Source organism: Sinohyriopsis cumingii, chromosome 9, assembly GCF_028554795.1.
Source record: "Sinohyriopsis cumingii isolate HCF-2022 chromosome 9, ASM2855479v2, whole genome shotgun sequence".
In the NCBI taxonomy this organism is placed as follows: domain Eukaryota; kingdom Metazoa; phylum Mollusca; class Bivalvia; order Unionida; family Unionidae; genus Sinohyriopsis; species Sinohyriopsis cumingii.
This window is the reverse complement of record NC_142969.1, coordinates 39,513,169-39,529,602: the sequence shown is the minus strand read 5'-3', so window position 1 is coordinate 39,529,602 and position 16,434 is coordinate 39,513,169. Positions and strand designations below refer to the sequence as shown.

Below are 16,434 nucleotides of genomic sequence, written 5' to 3'. Positions count from 1 at the left end.
ATTACAATCCATTCATGAAGGAGTAGTTATAAGAAGATTTTCAAGAAGGCTATCATGGCAGCCATACTGGATGTCATACTGGCACAACTTTCATTTAGGACCAAGTTGACATCATAAGAAGTCTTTTGGTGAAACTCTCTGTTGATAAGACAATCCATTCAGGATTAGTAGCAAGATTTTCAAGCACTGTGACTGCCATATTGGATGTGTAAGCAGCACCATTGTTATCTAGGACCAACAAGACCATGGGATGAATGTATGTGTAATATTTCACTGCAATCCTCCAAGCAGATTAGGAGAAGCAGAAATAACACAATTGTGCTAATATATCATTTTATAAGCCCTTCTGGTTGATGAACAATAGAGCGAAAAAATATATGCTTACTAATCCAAGTGTACACAAGGAAATTCAGTGAAATCTGGTCCCTTGACAACAGTGGTGAGGTCAAAAAAAGTTCACATTAATTACATTTGACCATGTTTTTTAGACAATACTGTCAAGTTATCAGAGATGAAAAAGTAACAAAGTTTCATTGCCAGACCTCATAAAGTATTAGAAGAAAAGTGCAGAAATCTTTGGTTTGGATTTTTAAAAATATATATGACCTTGATATTGAAGATATCTATTTGACTGTGATAAGCAATTATGCCATCAAACTGTGAAGCATAAGTATACCATAGGTAATCTCTGCACCTAAAACAGATCTCATGATGAAATGCAGAAACAAAAGAAACCCTAAAATTTTCACTTGCGACATCATCCTTAAAGATAAAATCCTAAACATAATGCAAGACATCTTCGTGTGACAATGAATCTGGACTGGACAAGAAATATGAATCGGATGAAGATATCTCTTGATGGTATGAATATAAAATTCAAACAGATCATGTAAGTATGAAAACTGTTCATGAATGAAATAACAAGAATGTAAAATTGCACCATAAATGACACATAATAAAGTGTACCAAGTTTAATAGCCATCCATAGTATTCGCACATCCACCCATTTGTTTGTTCTGCCCCTAATGATTTTAAAAATGAAAAGCACCAAGGATATAAAAAAAAATGCACAAAACATTCATTGATTTATAATTTCAAACCCGATGGTCACCAAGGGGCCCCTAACAGTCAAATTATTAACATTTCAACGCAAACAGAAGCTCCTTACAAAAAGAAGCAGACAGACTGCTTGCTATCCATTTGTGTTTTCTAGAATAGACTATTTTAGTAAAAACATTGTCATCTGCTTCTAATAAAAACTGTGTCGGCTGCATCTAATATTTGCAATGTCTGGTTTTAATATTTCAAAAACAAACTGAACAAATAATCAGAAGGGACTCTTGTATACATGTATTGCAAGAGATATAAATCCAACATTTATGGAATTATTGAGATTTTCAAAGACAGTGAATTACACCTCACATCTGTTGCTTGAAAACAGACTGGTCCAAGTAAATATGGCAACCACGCTGCTGAAGAAATCCGTTTAATTCAAAATACCAACAAGTTGACGGTATTTGTGACCTCCTGGTGACAATCAGGTTAGAACTAGTAAATCAGTGAATGAAAGGACTAAGATTTGTGCATTATTTTATATCCTTGAGGCCTTCTTGTTTAAAAATTGGTAGTGGGGTACAAACAAACTGGATCATGTGAAAATATGTACACATTTTTGTTCATTTACCACTTTTATTCTCTCAGCCACAGTGACCTTTACCTCTGATCTTTAGAACCCCAAATTAATACACTTCTTCTTTGCCCCAAGTGTTAGCCACCCACAAAGTTTGATCCAGGTCTGTGATGTAGAACTAATGTTATTGTGAAGAGACTAATTTCTTTCTTTTGGTCACGATGACTTTAGGCTTTGACCTTTGCCCCCAAATAAATAGGCTTCACTCTTACCTGCAGTGCAAGCTACCCAAACAAGTTTGATCACTCCTAAGCTGGACTACCATTATTGTACTTAAACAGTTTTTTGACCTTTAACCTTCTGACCCAAAATCAACAGTGTTCTTCCATGCCCCAAGAACATAACATCCAGAAAGTCTGGTAACTGTAGATGGTAGTGAATTTGATTTATTGCGCAAAATTCATTTTTTTTCTCTCTCAGTCACAGCAATTTCCTTAGCCCATTTACAAACCATCTACAAAGTTTTGTGAAGAACTCAGACCGCAAGTTATTGTATGAAACCTGGCTTCTACAGTGCCCGACAGAAAGTGGATGTATTTGCAATATTAGCAGACTGTTCAACTAGTAAAAATGTATGAAAGTCTAGAAATTACATCACACTTTCAGCAAAAAAGTTACAAATTACATGGTACATACCTTTTCTCCCAACCCCACCACTGTCAGATCCTGCTGAACTCAATGTTTTCTTTGCATGTGGAACTTTTGTTGTTGTAGGCCGAGCAAAATCTGTTTCATCGTCACTCCTATCCCCGCTTCGGCCTGGCCCTGGAAAAGAATTCACAGCGTGAACAAGTAGCAAATCCTAGCTGATTAATCAACACAACCAAGATTACAGTAATTACTAATTTGCATCAATTTTCTGTAAAATCATTTTTTTTTCTTCTTCTAACAATGTTGTCACTTTATTATAGTTTTTGCATAAATCCCTGTTTGTTTGTACCCCACACTGATTTCAATAACGAAAATGTTTAATGTGATAAAAAATGCACAGAACTTAGTCAATTTATTTACTGAATTACAATTTCTAACCTGACTGTGACCAGGATGGCCCTAACACTGGAAATGTATGCATGATTCATGCTTAACAGAATTTCAATAACATGAATGCCATATTGCATATACTATGGGTAAGTCTATTTTCCTCAGACAAAGTGGCACAGTTCATCCTATTCAGTAACTGCCAGAAAATCTGTAAATCACCACAAGGCCAAGTTTAGAGTTATATCCCTTTGTGCACATGTACATAGAAATTACACCACTTGTTAAATCTACGTGAAAGGCAAATTTATAGCTGTCATTCTTTTGCTTGCTTGATTTGACATTGTAAATATCCTAAGCAGATGGCATAGTATTTTCCTTCTATGTACATACATGTGTAGTCATACATCCACCCCTTTGCTGAAAATGGGCTTGTCCAGGAACTGGACATGACTGGCGAGCAGGGTCATCTTTTGCACTGAAAACTTGGTATGAAAGGCACAGACTACGATGGTATTTGGGCCCCCTGGTCAAAATCAAGTTTGAAATTTAAGTCATTGAATGAACTGACTAAATTCTGTGCTACTTTAATCTCATTTTTGCTTTTCGTTTTCAAAATTGGAAGAGGTGTACCAACAAACAGGGGGGTATATTCATGAAATAGATATATAAGTTTGGTTGAAAGCACAAATTTCAAGCTATCTGACTAGAAGATAATGAATTTATTCAACGTTCATTTTATGCATATAATGTAGTGTGAACTGTTCAATGTCTAAACATTAGGACAGCATATGCCTCCCCACAAGTCCAAGAAGCTTGTACAACTAATGTCATTATGTAACTGATCATGTTTTTTTTTAACAAGACTGACTGGCAGGCCAATGGTATCTACCTTGTAATATAGATAGAGTATGGGGTTTTGTCATTTACTGGGTTCAAAGTTTACTTAAATGAGAGTTCTATGGAACACAACACTCAACAATTCACTGTGATGTATGTCATGAACTTTAAAAAAATTCAAAGTCTGAAATATGATCTTTAACATCAAAGAAGACTAACTATCTGTATGTTAAAACTGATACCCAATTCTCTGCTTGGCCAAAGCAAAATCAATATGTAGCATTTCCTGTTGTGCTTCTAGGTCCATGCCATGTTTTCTTTAAAAAAAAACATACGTTACAATGAATATTCTGTCTTGACATGTAAGACACCCCAAACTTCAAAAAGTGCAGATCCAAACGGCCACATGGCACTCCCAACAGATAAAAAGTACTACTAAAACAATTAATTTAAAGATTAGGAAAAAAACCTCATAAACTTCACATGGAGGAGGAAGTAATCATTTCCTTATAGTCAAAACAAGGGCTGCACAGTCTGATTGAAAGCAGGTGCATACAGCTCTGAAGTGCATACAGCTCTGAACTTTTTATACCAACTCCAAACAACTGAGTATGCTACCATATATACTTGCATACAAGTCACGTCAAAAAGCAAGCGACACATACCCTGATCTACCATCACATAATATAGGGTCTATATGTTGTTTGTTCTGCTGATTACTCTTAACATATTTAACATATTAACCCCTGGTGATGAGTTTACGTGGCAGGAGGTAGTAGCCTACTGCCAAGCTCTGTAGCGTCAAGGTCATGCATGATAAACTAAAGTGGGTGGTATTATAGAAAGATAGACAGCTGTAGCTCTACAATGATACCAAATAATCTGGAATTTCCAGTTGCACTATAAAATACAAAGGGGAAAAACCTCATTTTTTGGACCAGATTTTTTCCACCCAAAATTCGACCGTGGTCGGAATCCAATTTTGTGTCCAGATTTTAGACTTTTTGGTCTCGGATCTAAGACAGACTGGTATGAACTGCAAACAGACAGATGAACCTATGCAAAAAGTAGGATAAGATGGGCATTTGGAATAAAGAGTGCTCTCAATACGAAAATAATGGGTTAGTTAAGCAGCAAAAAAAAAAAAAAAAAATCCAACATTTACCCTTTTGCTAATACGCAAGCCAAATAGCCAATGAAAACCGATGTTTCTAACACAACTAGGCATTATGTTATTGGAAAATAACCTGAAAATTGATTTATTAAGATTTATTCAGGTCTACAGGGTGGCAGTTTACAGTGATGTCTAGCACTGAGGCATTGTGCCACAGACATGAGACATGATGTCCCACCCACCCACATTATCCTGACACCAGGCCAACCAGTCCTAACACTAACCTCATAATGCTGATTGCCTAGCAAGACAGCTGTGAGTACCATTTTTATTAAGTCTTTGGTATGAACATTTGGAATACATACTTCATAAACAATAATGTGATTTTCCTTATATTGGATGTGATATGTATATCCCTCACTTACGCTATTCAGAGCTACCAGTATGTGATTGCTGTACTTGGTGAATGCAGTTATTTTAGCCAGAAATATCTGATGAATTTTCTGTCACAACTGTCGCAGTCAAAAACAGAAAATGAACATTAAGAATCTCACTGTCCAGAATATTAAATTCAATGTCTGATTACAAAAGTATATTTTGTATGATCAGGCCATTTTGTAGGTGTTTGACATGTGCAATTTGTTGATTACAAAAGTATATCTTGTATGATCAGGCCATTTTGTAGGTGTTTGACATGTGCTATTTGTTGATTACAAAAGTATATTTTGTATGATCAGGCCATTTTGTAGGTGTTTGACATATGCTATTTGTTGATTACAAAAGTATATTTTGTATGATCAGGCCATTTTGTAGGTGGTTTGACATGTGCTATTTGTTGATTTATACACCTCCTTTTGAAAGCAGTTGCTACATGCAAACAGTAATCAACTGTGTAGGAATAATGAAAATACAGGATTTGCTATTTACAAAAAGTTTGTGACTGCACTCCAGGCTCAAAAACATCAGCTGTTCAAACAGCAAAGTGTGTATAAACCCTACAATTGGGCCTTCCTCTCCATGCTACATGATTGACAGCAATGAACATCTGGCCATCTTCAACACATGGCATCAATTTCACTGGGCCAATTACTAGGGATGATTATCTACAACAAGGCGATTTTTAAAGCTGCACCATAGGTAGCTTTTGCCTCTACCTACCTACTACCTTAGAGTCTTGCTCTACACAATTAATTTTAGCTTGGTCTTCAAAAGAATTTTATATCATAGATGTATTTTGGTCTATAAAACCCTTCACAACTGAATACCTGAGTAAGCACAACTGCCTCAACGTACTCTTTAAGATCAACAATAAACCTGTTTAAAGCAGACAAAATGCAAGCTAATGCTTTGACAATTGTTGTTGTTGTTGTGGGGTTTAACGCCATTTTTCAGCACACGTATGGCTATGCAAGGCGGCCAGTAATAATGGTGGAGAAAGAACCCAGGAAAACCCCAAGAAGAACCACTGACCCACGAGAAGCTACTGGCAAGCTTTCTCACAAACCCACATTGGCCGAATCCTAGACTCGTACCCAAGCAGACAGAGGTGAGATGGCAGTGATCCGTAACAGAGAGGCTTTAGACCACTCGGCCACTCGGGGCCCCTAATGCTTTGACAAAGTCATTTACATATACAGGATATTCTGAATGGAATCAGCTAACATTGAGCTAAAAGCAGTTTGACAATCTTACTGTATTTAAATTGGGATGTTTCAACTATGTATGCATATATTACCTCTTACCAAATATCCCATTCCAGCAGTTTCTCCTTTGTGACAATGTATATGCATAAATCAACCACAAACATGTTACAATGATGTACATGTCCAGGTATATACATCGCAAGTTGCAAGTGAAATATTTGTGTGACATTACCCTGTCATGCATACATTCTTTCTTCCTTTAATAAACAGTGTGCACATGTCTAGAATGTTGTATGCCCCTGAAGGCCTGTAAGAGATCATCTACAGTGAGCACATGTCTAGAATGTTGTATGCCCCTGAAGGCCTGTAAGAGATCATCTACAGTGTGCACATGTCTAGAATGTTGTATGCCCCTGAAGGCCTGTAAGAGATCATCTACAGTGAGCTTAACCAACTTTACCTATTAAAAATAAAGTATTATTATTATTATTATTGGAGACACAATTTATGTCTGCCAAGCACAGAAGTATATTTGGGTTGTTAAATGAAAAGGTATAATGTATGGTTTTTAATACTCTACAGGAGTCATGTACAACTACGTTTAGGACATGGGTATAATGTACGGTTTTTAATACTCTACAGGAGTCATGTACAACTACGTTTAGGACATGGCAGAGATAGCGATTTTTAACGCTGCACCATATCATGTAAATGTAAATGGATAAAACCAGGTTGCGAGTTGAATGTGGTCCGTAGGCTATAGGTTGTGCATACAGTTTTATTTGCCTTGCTTAAATTTCAATAAAAATTACAAGAAACTTCACAGAAAAAAAAAAAATGAATTTAAAATGACTAAATTAACATAAACCCATCTGAATTCAAAGCTGAACCATAGATGTAAGCTATTTATGACCATGGGGTAAAATGAACTTAATTTCAGACAACAATACCCCAGATAAAGATCTGGTACAAACATGAAAAGATCCAACAAAAATTTAATCAGTGTTGAGAATAGATTGAATTTCAATTAGTACATCTTATTCACACTGTACTCTAGAAACTAATAAAAATGCATGAAGTATGTACCATAAAATACATTATCAAGTAAATAGGCATATTCAAAATTCTCAAATAATTACCCTAGCAGACTTATTACTGCTATACTAGTTCTTTAAAAAATACCCTTCAGTCAGTTGTTTTATTCACATCTAACTCTTAACAGCTTACCTTTCTTGTGAATTAGCATAGCGAAGATCACAACCTACAATTTAAGAGTGAAGAATCTTCATGGTGAACCAATACTTTTTATTTATAGCTGCCTTCGACAAGATACCACTGGTTAACAGAATCTGTGTTACCTTTCATTTCTTGCTAGATCATCGTTACGCAGATCACTAATGTTCCAATCCAAGCAAAACTACACTAAATGAAAGGGTGCAATTTTTATGGCAGACCAAAATATACCACTATCTACTGTGAATTCAAGTACTTGATCAGTATCAATTGTCAGTCTAAACTGACACTTAGGTTTGTTCAAACCAGGAAATTTAATTCACAAAATTTGGTACACCAAAATTTACTGCATAGTTACGTTAATTTTCTGTAATCTCAAAATGGCTAGGTAATAATTTGGTTTTAGATTCCTTAACTTAATTTTGGGATTTCACTATTCTCTAACTTTTATCTACTTAGGAATTTTTAGCAAATCAGTTAACTACTTATAAAAAAGTATTGTTACTGAAATAGTAACATTTTTGAGAAGTGTAACAGTATGAATTTTGTAGATGTCATTATCAACACATAACCAAGTGAATACTGCAGATGTAAGCATGACACAGCCAATTACGATGATGAGTGTGTTTAGATGTTTAGGTACTTTGTTAAGTCCAGGGTCTGAAATAGAATATGTTGTTTTTGTGTCCCTCATGTAGGCATGATTGATTTTTAATGAGGTTCCATTTGATAATGATCAGGCAAAAATGGTCAAGGCAAGGTGAATTTGCTTCTAAGTATCAAAAATGCCAAGGGCTGAAATGTTGCTGAAACAGTTTGCACTTGCTGAAAAATTTGTCACAAGTTGAAACTTTGCAGAGACTGGTTTATTATGGGAAGCACAAAATCTGTGAAATTTTCCAAACCTCGATCAGTATGTGTTAATTTTGGCAGCTAAATTAACATAAGATCCTGATTGGATAAGTAATAGTTTTGGGTGTGTTTGTCAGACAATGCTTTGGTTTCTCCTGAAAGTCTTATGCCTTAAAATTTAGTTTTGTGTAAGGCAAAAGTCTTGACTCTGAGAAAGAGGTCAAGGGTACTGTTCTCATTAAACATAAGTCCAAGGGACATGTATTGGAAGCATTATGAGACAATTCTGTAAAAGGGGAAAGAGAGCAAGGTACTGTACCTTAGTTTCATAAAATATTTCCTTAATAAATGTTCCTTAGTTTTAAGTACTCGAATTCATTTCCCCTGAATATTATATGACTCTTGAAATCTAAGAATTTCATACATTCTTTTCTTGATAGGAGTCTTGAGATATTTGTTTGAATTTATCTGCTTATATGTCATATGAATCATCTTTGCTAGGAATTTATATAATCATTATGTTGGTAGGATTTTATTCCAATGAATTGTTAGTTAGAAAATATGGCAGTTAAGACATGAAATGAATTTCGTTAATTCATTTGTATAATGAAACGTTGCGAGTTCTTTTACTTGAGAATCAAATGTATTAGCATTTGAGCACCTGCAGGCCAATACTTAATCCAGACAGTGATTAATAGTCTTCATGGAAAGGGCGTAATGGTTTATTAAATGACTAGACCATGCTATAGATTAATTAGTGATGCAAAAGTCCTGTTAGAGAAATAAATTAATCTTCCTTTACTATGTTTCTATAGAAAGAACTGAGCAAGAATATATATGGTATGAAATGCCAAGCTGTGACCTGAGAACGATATTAGCAGTTAGTGTCCATTTGAATTGCACATGACAATATCTGATGAAATGAGTGGAGGTAATATTTTATCCAAGTAGCAAGGACCTAACAGAATATTTAGGTTGCATTTTTATTTATTTTAACAAGGAAATAGTTCGACACAATGTCACAAAACAACATAGCAGGAAATGAAGAAGATGATCCATATTGCAATTACAGAAGGTGGTGGAAAGAGAGAAGTCTTTGCAGGCTGCAACACAAGGAAGCCAGTGAAATATTTTGACTCCAACCTACCACCGGTGTTGAATCTGGAGTGACCCGCAATCAAGTCATCAGATGATGCAGGCATGCTGGACAAATGAGTTCAAAAACTTGAACTCAGTGAAATTTGTTATATCTGTGTAAACAAAACTGCTAATTGCATTTTCTAAATAACTTTTGGTAATTATTTTCTAGTAGAAGAGTGTCCTTCAAATGTCTTGTACAATTTCATTTTGTTCAACTAATTGATTAAATTGTTATATTTTATATACGGGGGCTCATGTTGTTCTATATCTCTGCTCAGACCTCCATTTATTCCATCCATTGATTTCATATTTTTACTATTCACTCGATCCAGGCATTAACGCAGAGGTCAATCATCCTCTAGATAACAATAACCACCCCCAAGTACACTGTATACATACTAAAAAAAATCATAATTATAAGCAATATTATATCACTATATAGAGGAAAGAATCAATTTTAATGTAAAAGCTTATGCTTTAAACAACAATACAGAAAATCTGAACCTATCATGATCTTAAGTGAAATATAATTTAACATGCTGATAAGGGGTTTCTTTCATGTATGACCACTGTAGATTATAAGGAAATATATGCATTTTACGGCATCCTCAATAAAATTTATACTGTATATTCTGCAGATAAATTTGAGGACCACTTCCCAATGATGAATTATTGCTGTTTCAATTGTTTGTGTAAATCCCAAACCTATCTACAAATCTGACCACATACCTATGAATGTTGAACAGAGACATGCATCATCATGTCCATGAATGTTAAATTTCACATGCCATCTATACTCACTTATAAGTCATGTCCAAATGAAAACAACATAGACACTGAGCTACCATCAATGTCCATAAATGTTATATTTCACATAATGAATATACCCACTTATAAGTGGAGTCCAGAATCACATAGACTCTCAGCTGACATTACATAATGTGCCTGCAGATCAGGTTTATTTTGTTTTTCAACTGAATACTTCAAACAAACTGCACAGACCCAGATCTGCAAAAAAATTGTGCAATGGCATATCTTAGTGCAGTTTGTAGTTGGACTTGGCTGACAATCAATTACATACAGCACACATCTGATTATAATTAACATGTTCTAAGTATCAAGTCTTGAGAATGCATATACCCTAAAATTAACAAAATCTGTTGCCTATTGTAACACTAATGATAGCTTTGGTATAGTGAACACTGTCTTGACAGACACTGACAGCAGGTACTGACCTCTCATATTCAACATCATAATATACCATATATATATATATATATATATATATATATATATATATATATATATATATATATATATATATATATATATATATATATAAGTCAGCAGGTCCAACTGCAATCTGCAGTGACCCAGATCTGCTATCACATACTCCGCTAGATCTGGCTCTATGCAATTTGTTAAGAGTAATGAGCAGAACCAACAAGACAGACCCTGATCTGCCCATACATTATGCAACAGCAGATCAGGGTTTATGTTGTCTGCAGTTGGCTCTGGCATAAAAGCCAGTATATAAGCATTAAGGCTAACTGTCTCCAAAAGACACCATCTATTTTTTAACTCTTGTGTGTCCCGATGTAAGGCACAACACTCCAACTGCCTGTGCATCAGCTGGCCTAGTTGTGTTGCTGTGCCATCAAACACCAAAACGAAATCAAACTCTTTCCCTCAAATGATCATTTAGTTTGTAACCATGCTTGTTGGATCAAGTTTTAAAAAAATATATAACAGGAAGAATCACAAGTGTTTTGCAGATCCAAATGTTTCACTTGTGCCTGCAAACTGATGAATCTTAACTCATCCACCTACGTCAACTTGCAAATAATTTCCAGAAACTTAAAACTTGAATGTCAAGTACATCAACGCAATGACGGTGTGGAAAATGATACCTATGCCTATTCAATATATACTTCCTTACAAGTCCAACTCCAAAACAAAATAGACCCTAATCTGTCATCATATACCGCATGAATATATCAGGGTATTGCTGTCTGCTCTATATACAGTACATCAGGCCAAAAATAAAATGTGTTTCTGGTCTGCCAACCATCCCTATTTTTCGATGCTAACCATAGCACCCTTTTCTCCCAGGGTTTAAAAAAAAATTAAACAATTAGTTTAATATCTGTATAATTTTAAAATAATTCCCAAAATTGATTTGTGCATTATACTTGAGCTGCTTTTGCCCCGTGTGTGTGTGTGCCATGTGTGTGTGTGTACACGCGCGCGCGCACATGCGTGCAATAGGAAACATTTGTTGGGGCCTTATGGTTACACAAAATGACATTCTATTGTTACTGTATTAAACTGCTACATCCCAGATCACACAAAACATGACGTCCCTGAAAAAACATCCTCATTAACAAGCATTAAAATAATAAACCAATAATGAATGACAATTTTATTTGGATACTTGTAATGTACAGCAGCAATTTATTCTCATGATCAAAATAACACTCATTTACAATTACACCTGTGGGCCTCATGGCTGGCTGAGCACCAGCAGAAAACACAATAAAAATAAAAAAAAATTTAAAATCGGTTTTAGAAAACTGCTTTGACAAAAAATTAAGATGTCTAAGCTTGTCTGGAATCTATTCCATTATTTGCTGAACAAACATTAAAACATGTGTATCAATCTCTTGCAAAAGTGGGTTACAGTGACACACACACATACACACACACACACACACACATATATATATATATATATATATATATATATATATATATATATATATATATATATATATATATATATATATATAAACCTAGTAAATAACAATTAAAGCAACTTCATTACAGTCCTGTGTAGTTTACTCCACAAAAATAAAGACATGATTTCCTCTGATGAAATTACTTTGATATCAATCCAGAGTGTGATCGCAATTTATGCAAAGGTTACGTTTTTGAAACCTGCACATACATGTAATTTGAGATTTGCGTAAATTTAAATCATTTTCTCTGTATAAATTCAGTATGTTAAGATAATAAAAGTTTTCATAAAAAGCATAGGGAAACAAGCTTAAAACATAGAAATCATAAAACGAAAGCATGAAATTATGAATTTTAATCAACAGAACAAACGTACGTGTTATTAAAAACAAAAGCTGCATTGAACAGTAGTGTTGATAATCTCTTTGAAACTGTCTGTAGAGAAAACAACAGGAGCTTTCACACATGCTTTTATTTTTTATGCACTGTCATGTACTGTCCTACCCATACTTTCACTAAGGTCCAAAGCATGCTTTATCATGGCGGTACTCTGACCAGCTTCATACCTTTTCACAACTTCAAGTTTAACCTCTAAAGAAATAACCTTCCTTGGTCTCTTCAGACTATCACTTGCTTGTCTTTTAGATGCCATCACTAATAACATTCCAAAATTGTAACAAACAATTTGTACACCTACATACGTATGCAGCACTGAGGCCACAATAAACAGAATGGTGGAAGCATAAGAGCTGGGCATTTTGGATAATGTTTGCCTGCAAAGGTGGCATAATCTATATGTATGAGAGAGTTATCTCAATGGTAGCAATCTTTTTCGCATTTATCCCCATCTCGCGTTATTCTGAATTTGCGTAAATTGAGATCGCGTAAATTGCCATCGTGTAATGGCATTTTACGCTGTACAATCAGAGCTTCAAGTTCTTGGAATGGATACCTGCCAAGGCCAGCCTGGGTCACCTATTTTGGTTTGGGAAAGGCACTTAGCTCCCATGAACTCAGCATGATACTGCCAATAATGTGTTAAAAGTGCCGTTAAAACCAACAACAGAAACTGGATAATAATGTTATAATGCACTGGTCAAATGGAGTCAAACCACACAAATCCAAATCCAAGGGAAGCTATAGACAACACTATCAAAATTTTTCATTTCAACTAATTTAATGCCCAAGGCTCCAATATTTTGAATGATCTATCCCAAAAGTCATCTGAATGATAGGCAATGTAACAATCCAAACTGTTCTCAAATTGCACTGCAAAATTTGCCCTTAAATAAAATTGGGGAGGGATCTGTTCAACCCGAAACAACCAAATCATCTGCTATCTGATTGCAAACAAAGAGTATATGATGTAATGCTAAAAACCTTGGCTAAGTTCTTTCAAACTTCTGAAATACAATTAAATGCATTAATGGTATAATGTACGTTTTATTTTTATAAAATTTTCAAAGTGGTGTAGTGTTCCTGTCACATTTCTATTGTCCGTAACTGAATTACTTATTTTGTCATTTTCCATCAACCCAGATTATCAGGAAAAACAAAGAGATATGGGATCAACGGAAAATTATCTTCAATCAAACAAATTTCCAACATCTCGAAATGTAGGATTTGTTGCATGGATCTGTATGGTACTAACCCTTCAAGGCCTGGCTATCTGTCATGTTATTTGCAATCATTTCTGTCAGCAAACTGCCTTTGCAATATCACCTCCTGGGCCCCTTAACTGCTGCACAAGCCATATAGAGTTAATTGGGTGCCTTGGAGATGGAACTACTGAACTACCTATATAGAGGAGGCAGTACATAAAGCAAAATTGAGCAAACTGTAGTTCATGGAAACCAAAAAGAAATTCAGAATTCAGTCCAAGTAATCACTAAGTGTTATGATTCAAATAGTTATCTCGGCACCAGCATCATCAAAATCATTCTTATCACCAGCAAACTCACTCTCATCAATAATGGTATCAACAAGACTTTACAGAAAAAGAATCAAACTATCCTATATATGAAATCAGCCAGGAAAACAAACTTGTATGTACTGGGGTTAACCTTTAATCAACTAAGTCATCAATGTAATAAAGTAAGCTGGGGTGGTTTAGAATGATGTCAGGGATGGTCTGACCAAGTTCTATAATTACAGCATAACAACAGCTTAAGTTCAATCAGTGTGATTTTTTACCACTGGGTTCACTGGTAAACAACAGTCATTTTTGTAAGAAAAATAGGCCACTGTGATTTGGTTTTCCCTGGGTTGCTTCAGAACAATGCAAGCAACACCTTGACCTAGTTCTTCATGCATGAACATAACCATATGTGGATGTATGGCAAGAGGACAGGACTGGAGTTTAACCTTTTAGTGGTGACAAAGGAATCACTATTAACCTACTTTCCATTGGAATACCAGGTAGTTCAGAATGATGCAAGGAAAACCCTAACTGTATTTCAGGTAGGTACCATGCCTACATCTGCAGATCTGACAAGGGACCACAACTTTTATACTGTGTTTAACCTTTGAAAAACAAAATCATTAGTCACTGTGACTAACTTCCACCAGGAGTGAGTTAAAATGATGAAAGGAATACCCTGGCCAAACTATATGAACAAAGCATACATACAGCTGGAGTAATGCCATTAAGATAAAACTTTTACACTAGGTTTAAGCTGTAAATGACATTTACTAGTGTAACAAATATGTCACTGCAACCAAGATTTCCACAGGACACCCCAGAAGAAAACAGAAAACACCCTGAAGAAGTTATATAAGCATAACTATGCTTATAGCTGGCACTTTGTTTTGGAAGACACAAAAAAAATGAAATGTAGGGTTAACTGATAATAACAGTCATTTTTTTTAAAAAAAAGGTCACTGTGATCTACTGTTCATGAAGGGGTTCAGATTCATTCAAGGAACACCTTAACTAAGTCCTATTTAAAATATAATGTCTAAGACATGCAGCAGTGTCAATAAAACAAACTTTATCAATGTGATCTTGACTAAAGACAATGCCAACCATGTCTGCAACACCAATGATGCCAGGAATGTAACATCAACACACAAAAGTAAGGGTACCCCCTGATACCACCCTCCTTCACATTCTGGAGAGATTGAGAAATTCAAACAGTCAACAAAACATTATGCCTATTTGGCATGCAAATCTGTTAGGAAATCAATGCACTGCATGCACAACTCACCTTTCTTTAAATTAGCTGCTGAGACAAAGGCTTTATACTTCTGAATGATTTTTTCTTTAAGTGACACCATGATAAATGGGTAGTTTCGTATAGCATCTGCTGTCTCCAAATGATGTGAATGATGGCATTCATGTATTAAATTAACTAATAGATCCTACAACCAAAGCGAATACACATTAATATACTACAAAGATCATTTTTTCAATCAAGACTGAAAAATCCATCTGGTGTATGGTTTGTAATTAACTCAAAGAAAAAAGCTGTGAAATTCAAATTCAAAGGCATACTTTATCAATAATGAATGAATTTTCAAGACTGAACAAGCTGACTGTTAAGGAAGAAAGAAACACGCCTGATATTCCAAAATAACAGTTTGCCTGTGTAGTAAATGAACCAGAAAGTTAAGTGTCATATAATTCAAGTTTACCACTCCCCATGTACAGTATATATATCACAGTTGATGTGTTTACATTATTCCAAATCAATGATCTCCAATATCAATGAATGTGCTTGATGGCTGTCAATAGTTTTTCTTTATGCACAAGTTACACCCAAGAACATTTTTCCTTCACTAAATTTGGAAGCATCCAAAAATTATTAAATTCATCCAAAGTACTCAAAGCTGGCACAAGTAGCATTTATAAACATATGTGCAATGGTCATACAATAACTAAATAAGAGAATACAGTCATGTAGATCCTATAAATATCACAAGAACCAAGTCCACAGTGTGAATTTTGAAAGAATACAGAAGCATGACTATTGTGCCTCGCAGCACCAAATCACTCATGGCAGCATGAAAAGGCACTAGCTCCAGATGTTTGAAGAAGGGAAATGAAGTGCATGCTTTACACATATTTCTAATTCACTCCCCAAGGCATGCAGAGTAAGCAGTGTACCAGTCAGCCCAGACTACTTTTTGTGGTTTCCAGGGCTGAAAAACAGTATCAGCAGCAGTAGCAGGCTAGTTTACCCAGCCAGAATGTAGCAAGAGCTCATCCC

General features: G+C 35.2%; 1 protein-coding gene across 1 annotated transcript in view; it reads right to left on the bottom strand.

Annotated features, from left to right (window-relative positions):
- The window catches only part of LOC149791597 (CLIP-associating protein 1-A-like), a 131,667-nt gene that overhangs the window by 17,915 nt on the left and 97,318 nt on the right, over positions 1–16,434 (bottom strand). The window contains exon 10 of the mRNA XM_089969457.1: positions 2,327–2,455. Within this exon, the coding sequence (XP_089825583.1) occupies positions 2,327–2,455 (129 nt within the window). The remainder of the gene's footprint in view (positions 1–2,326; positions 2,456–16,434) is intronic.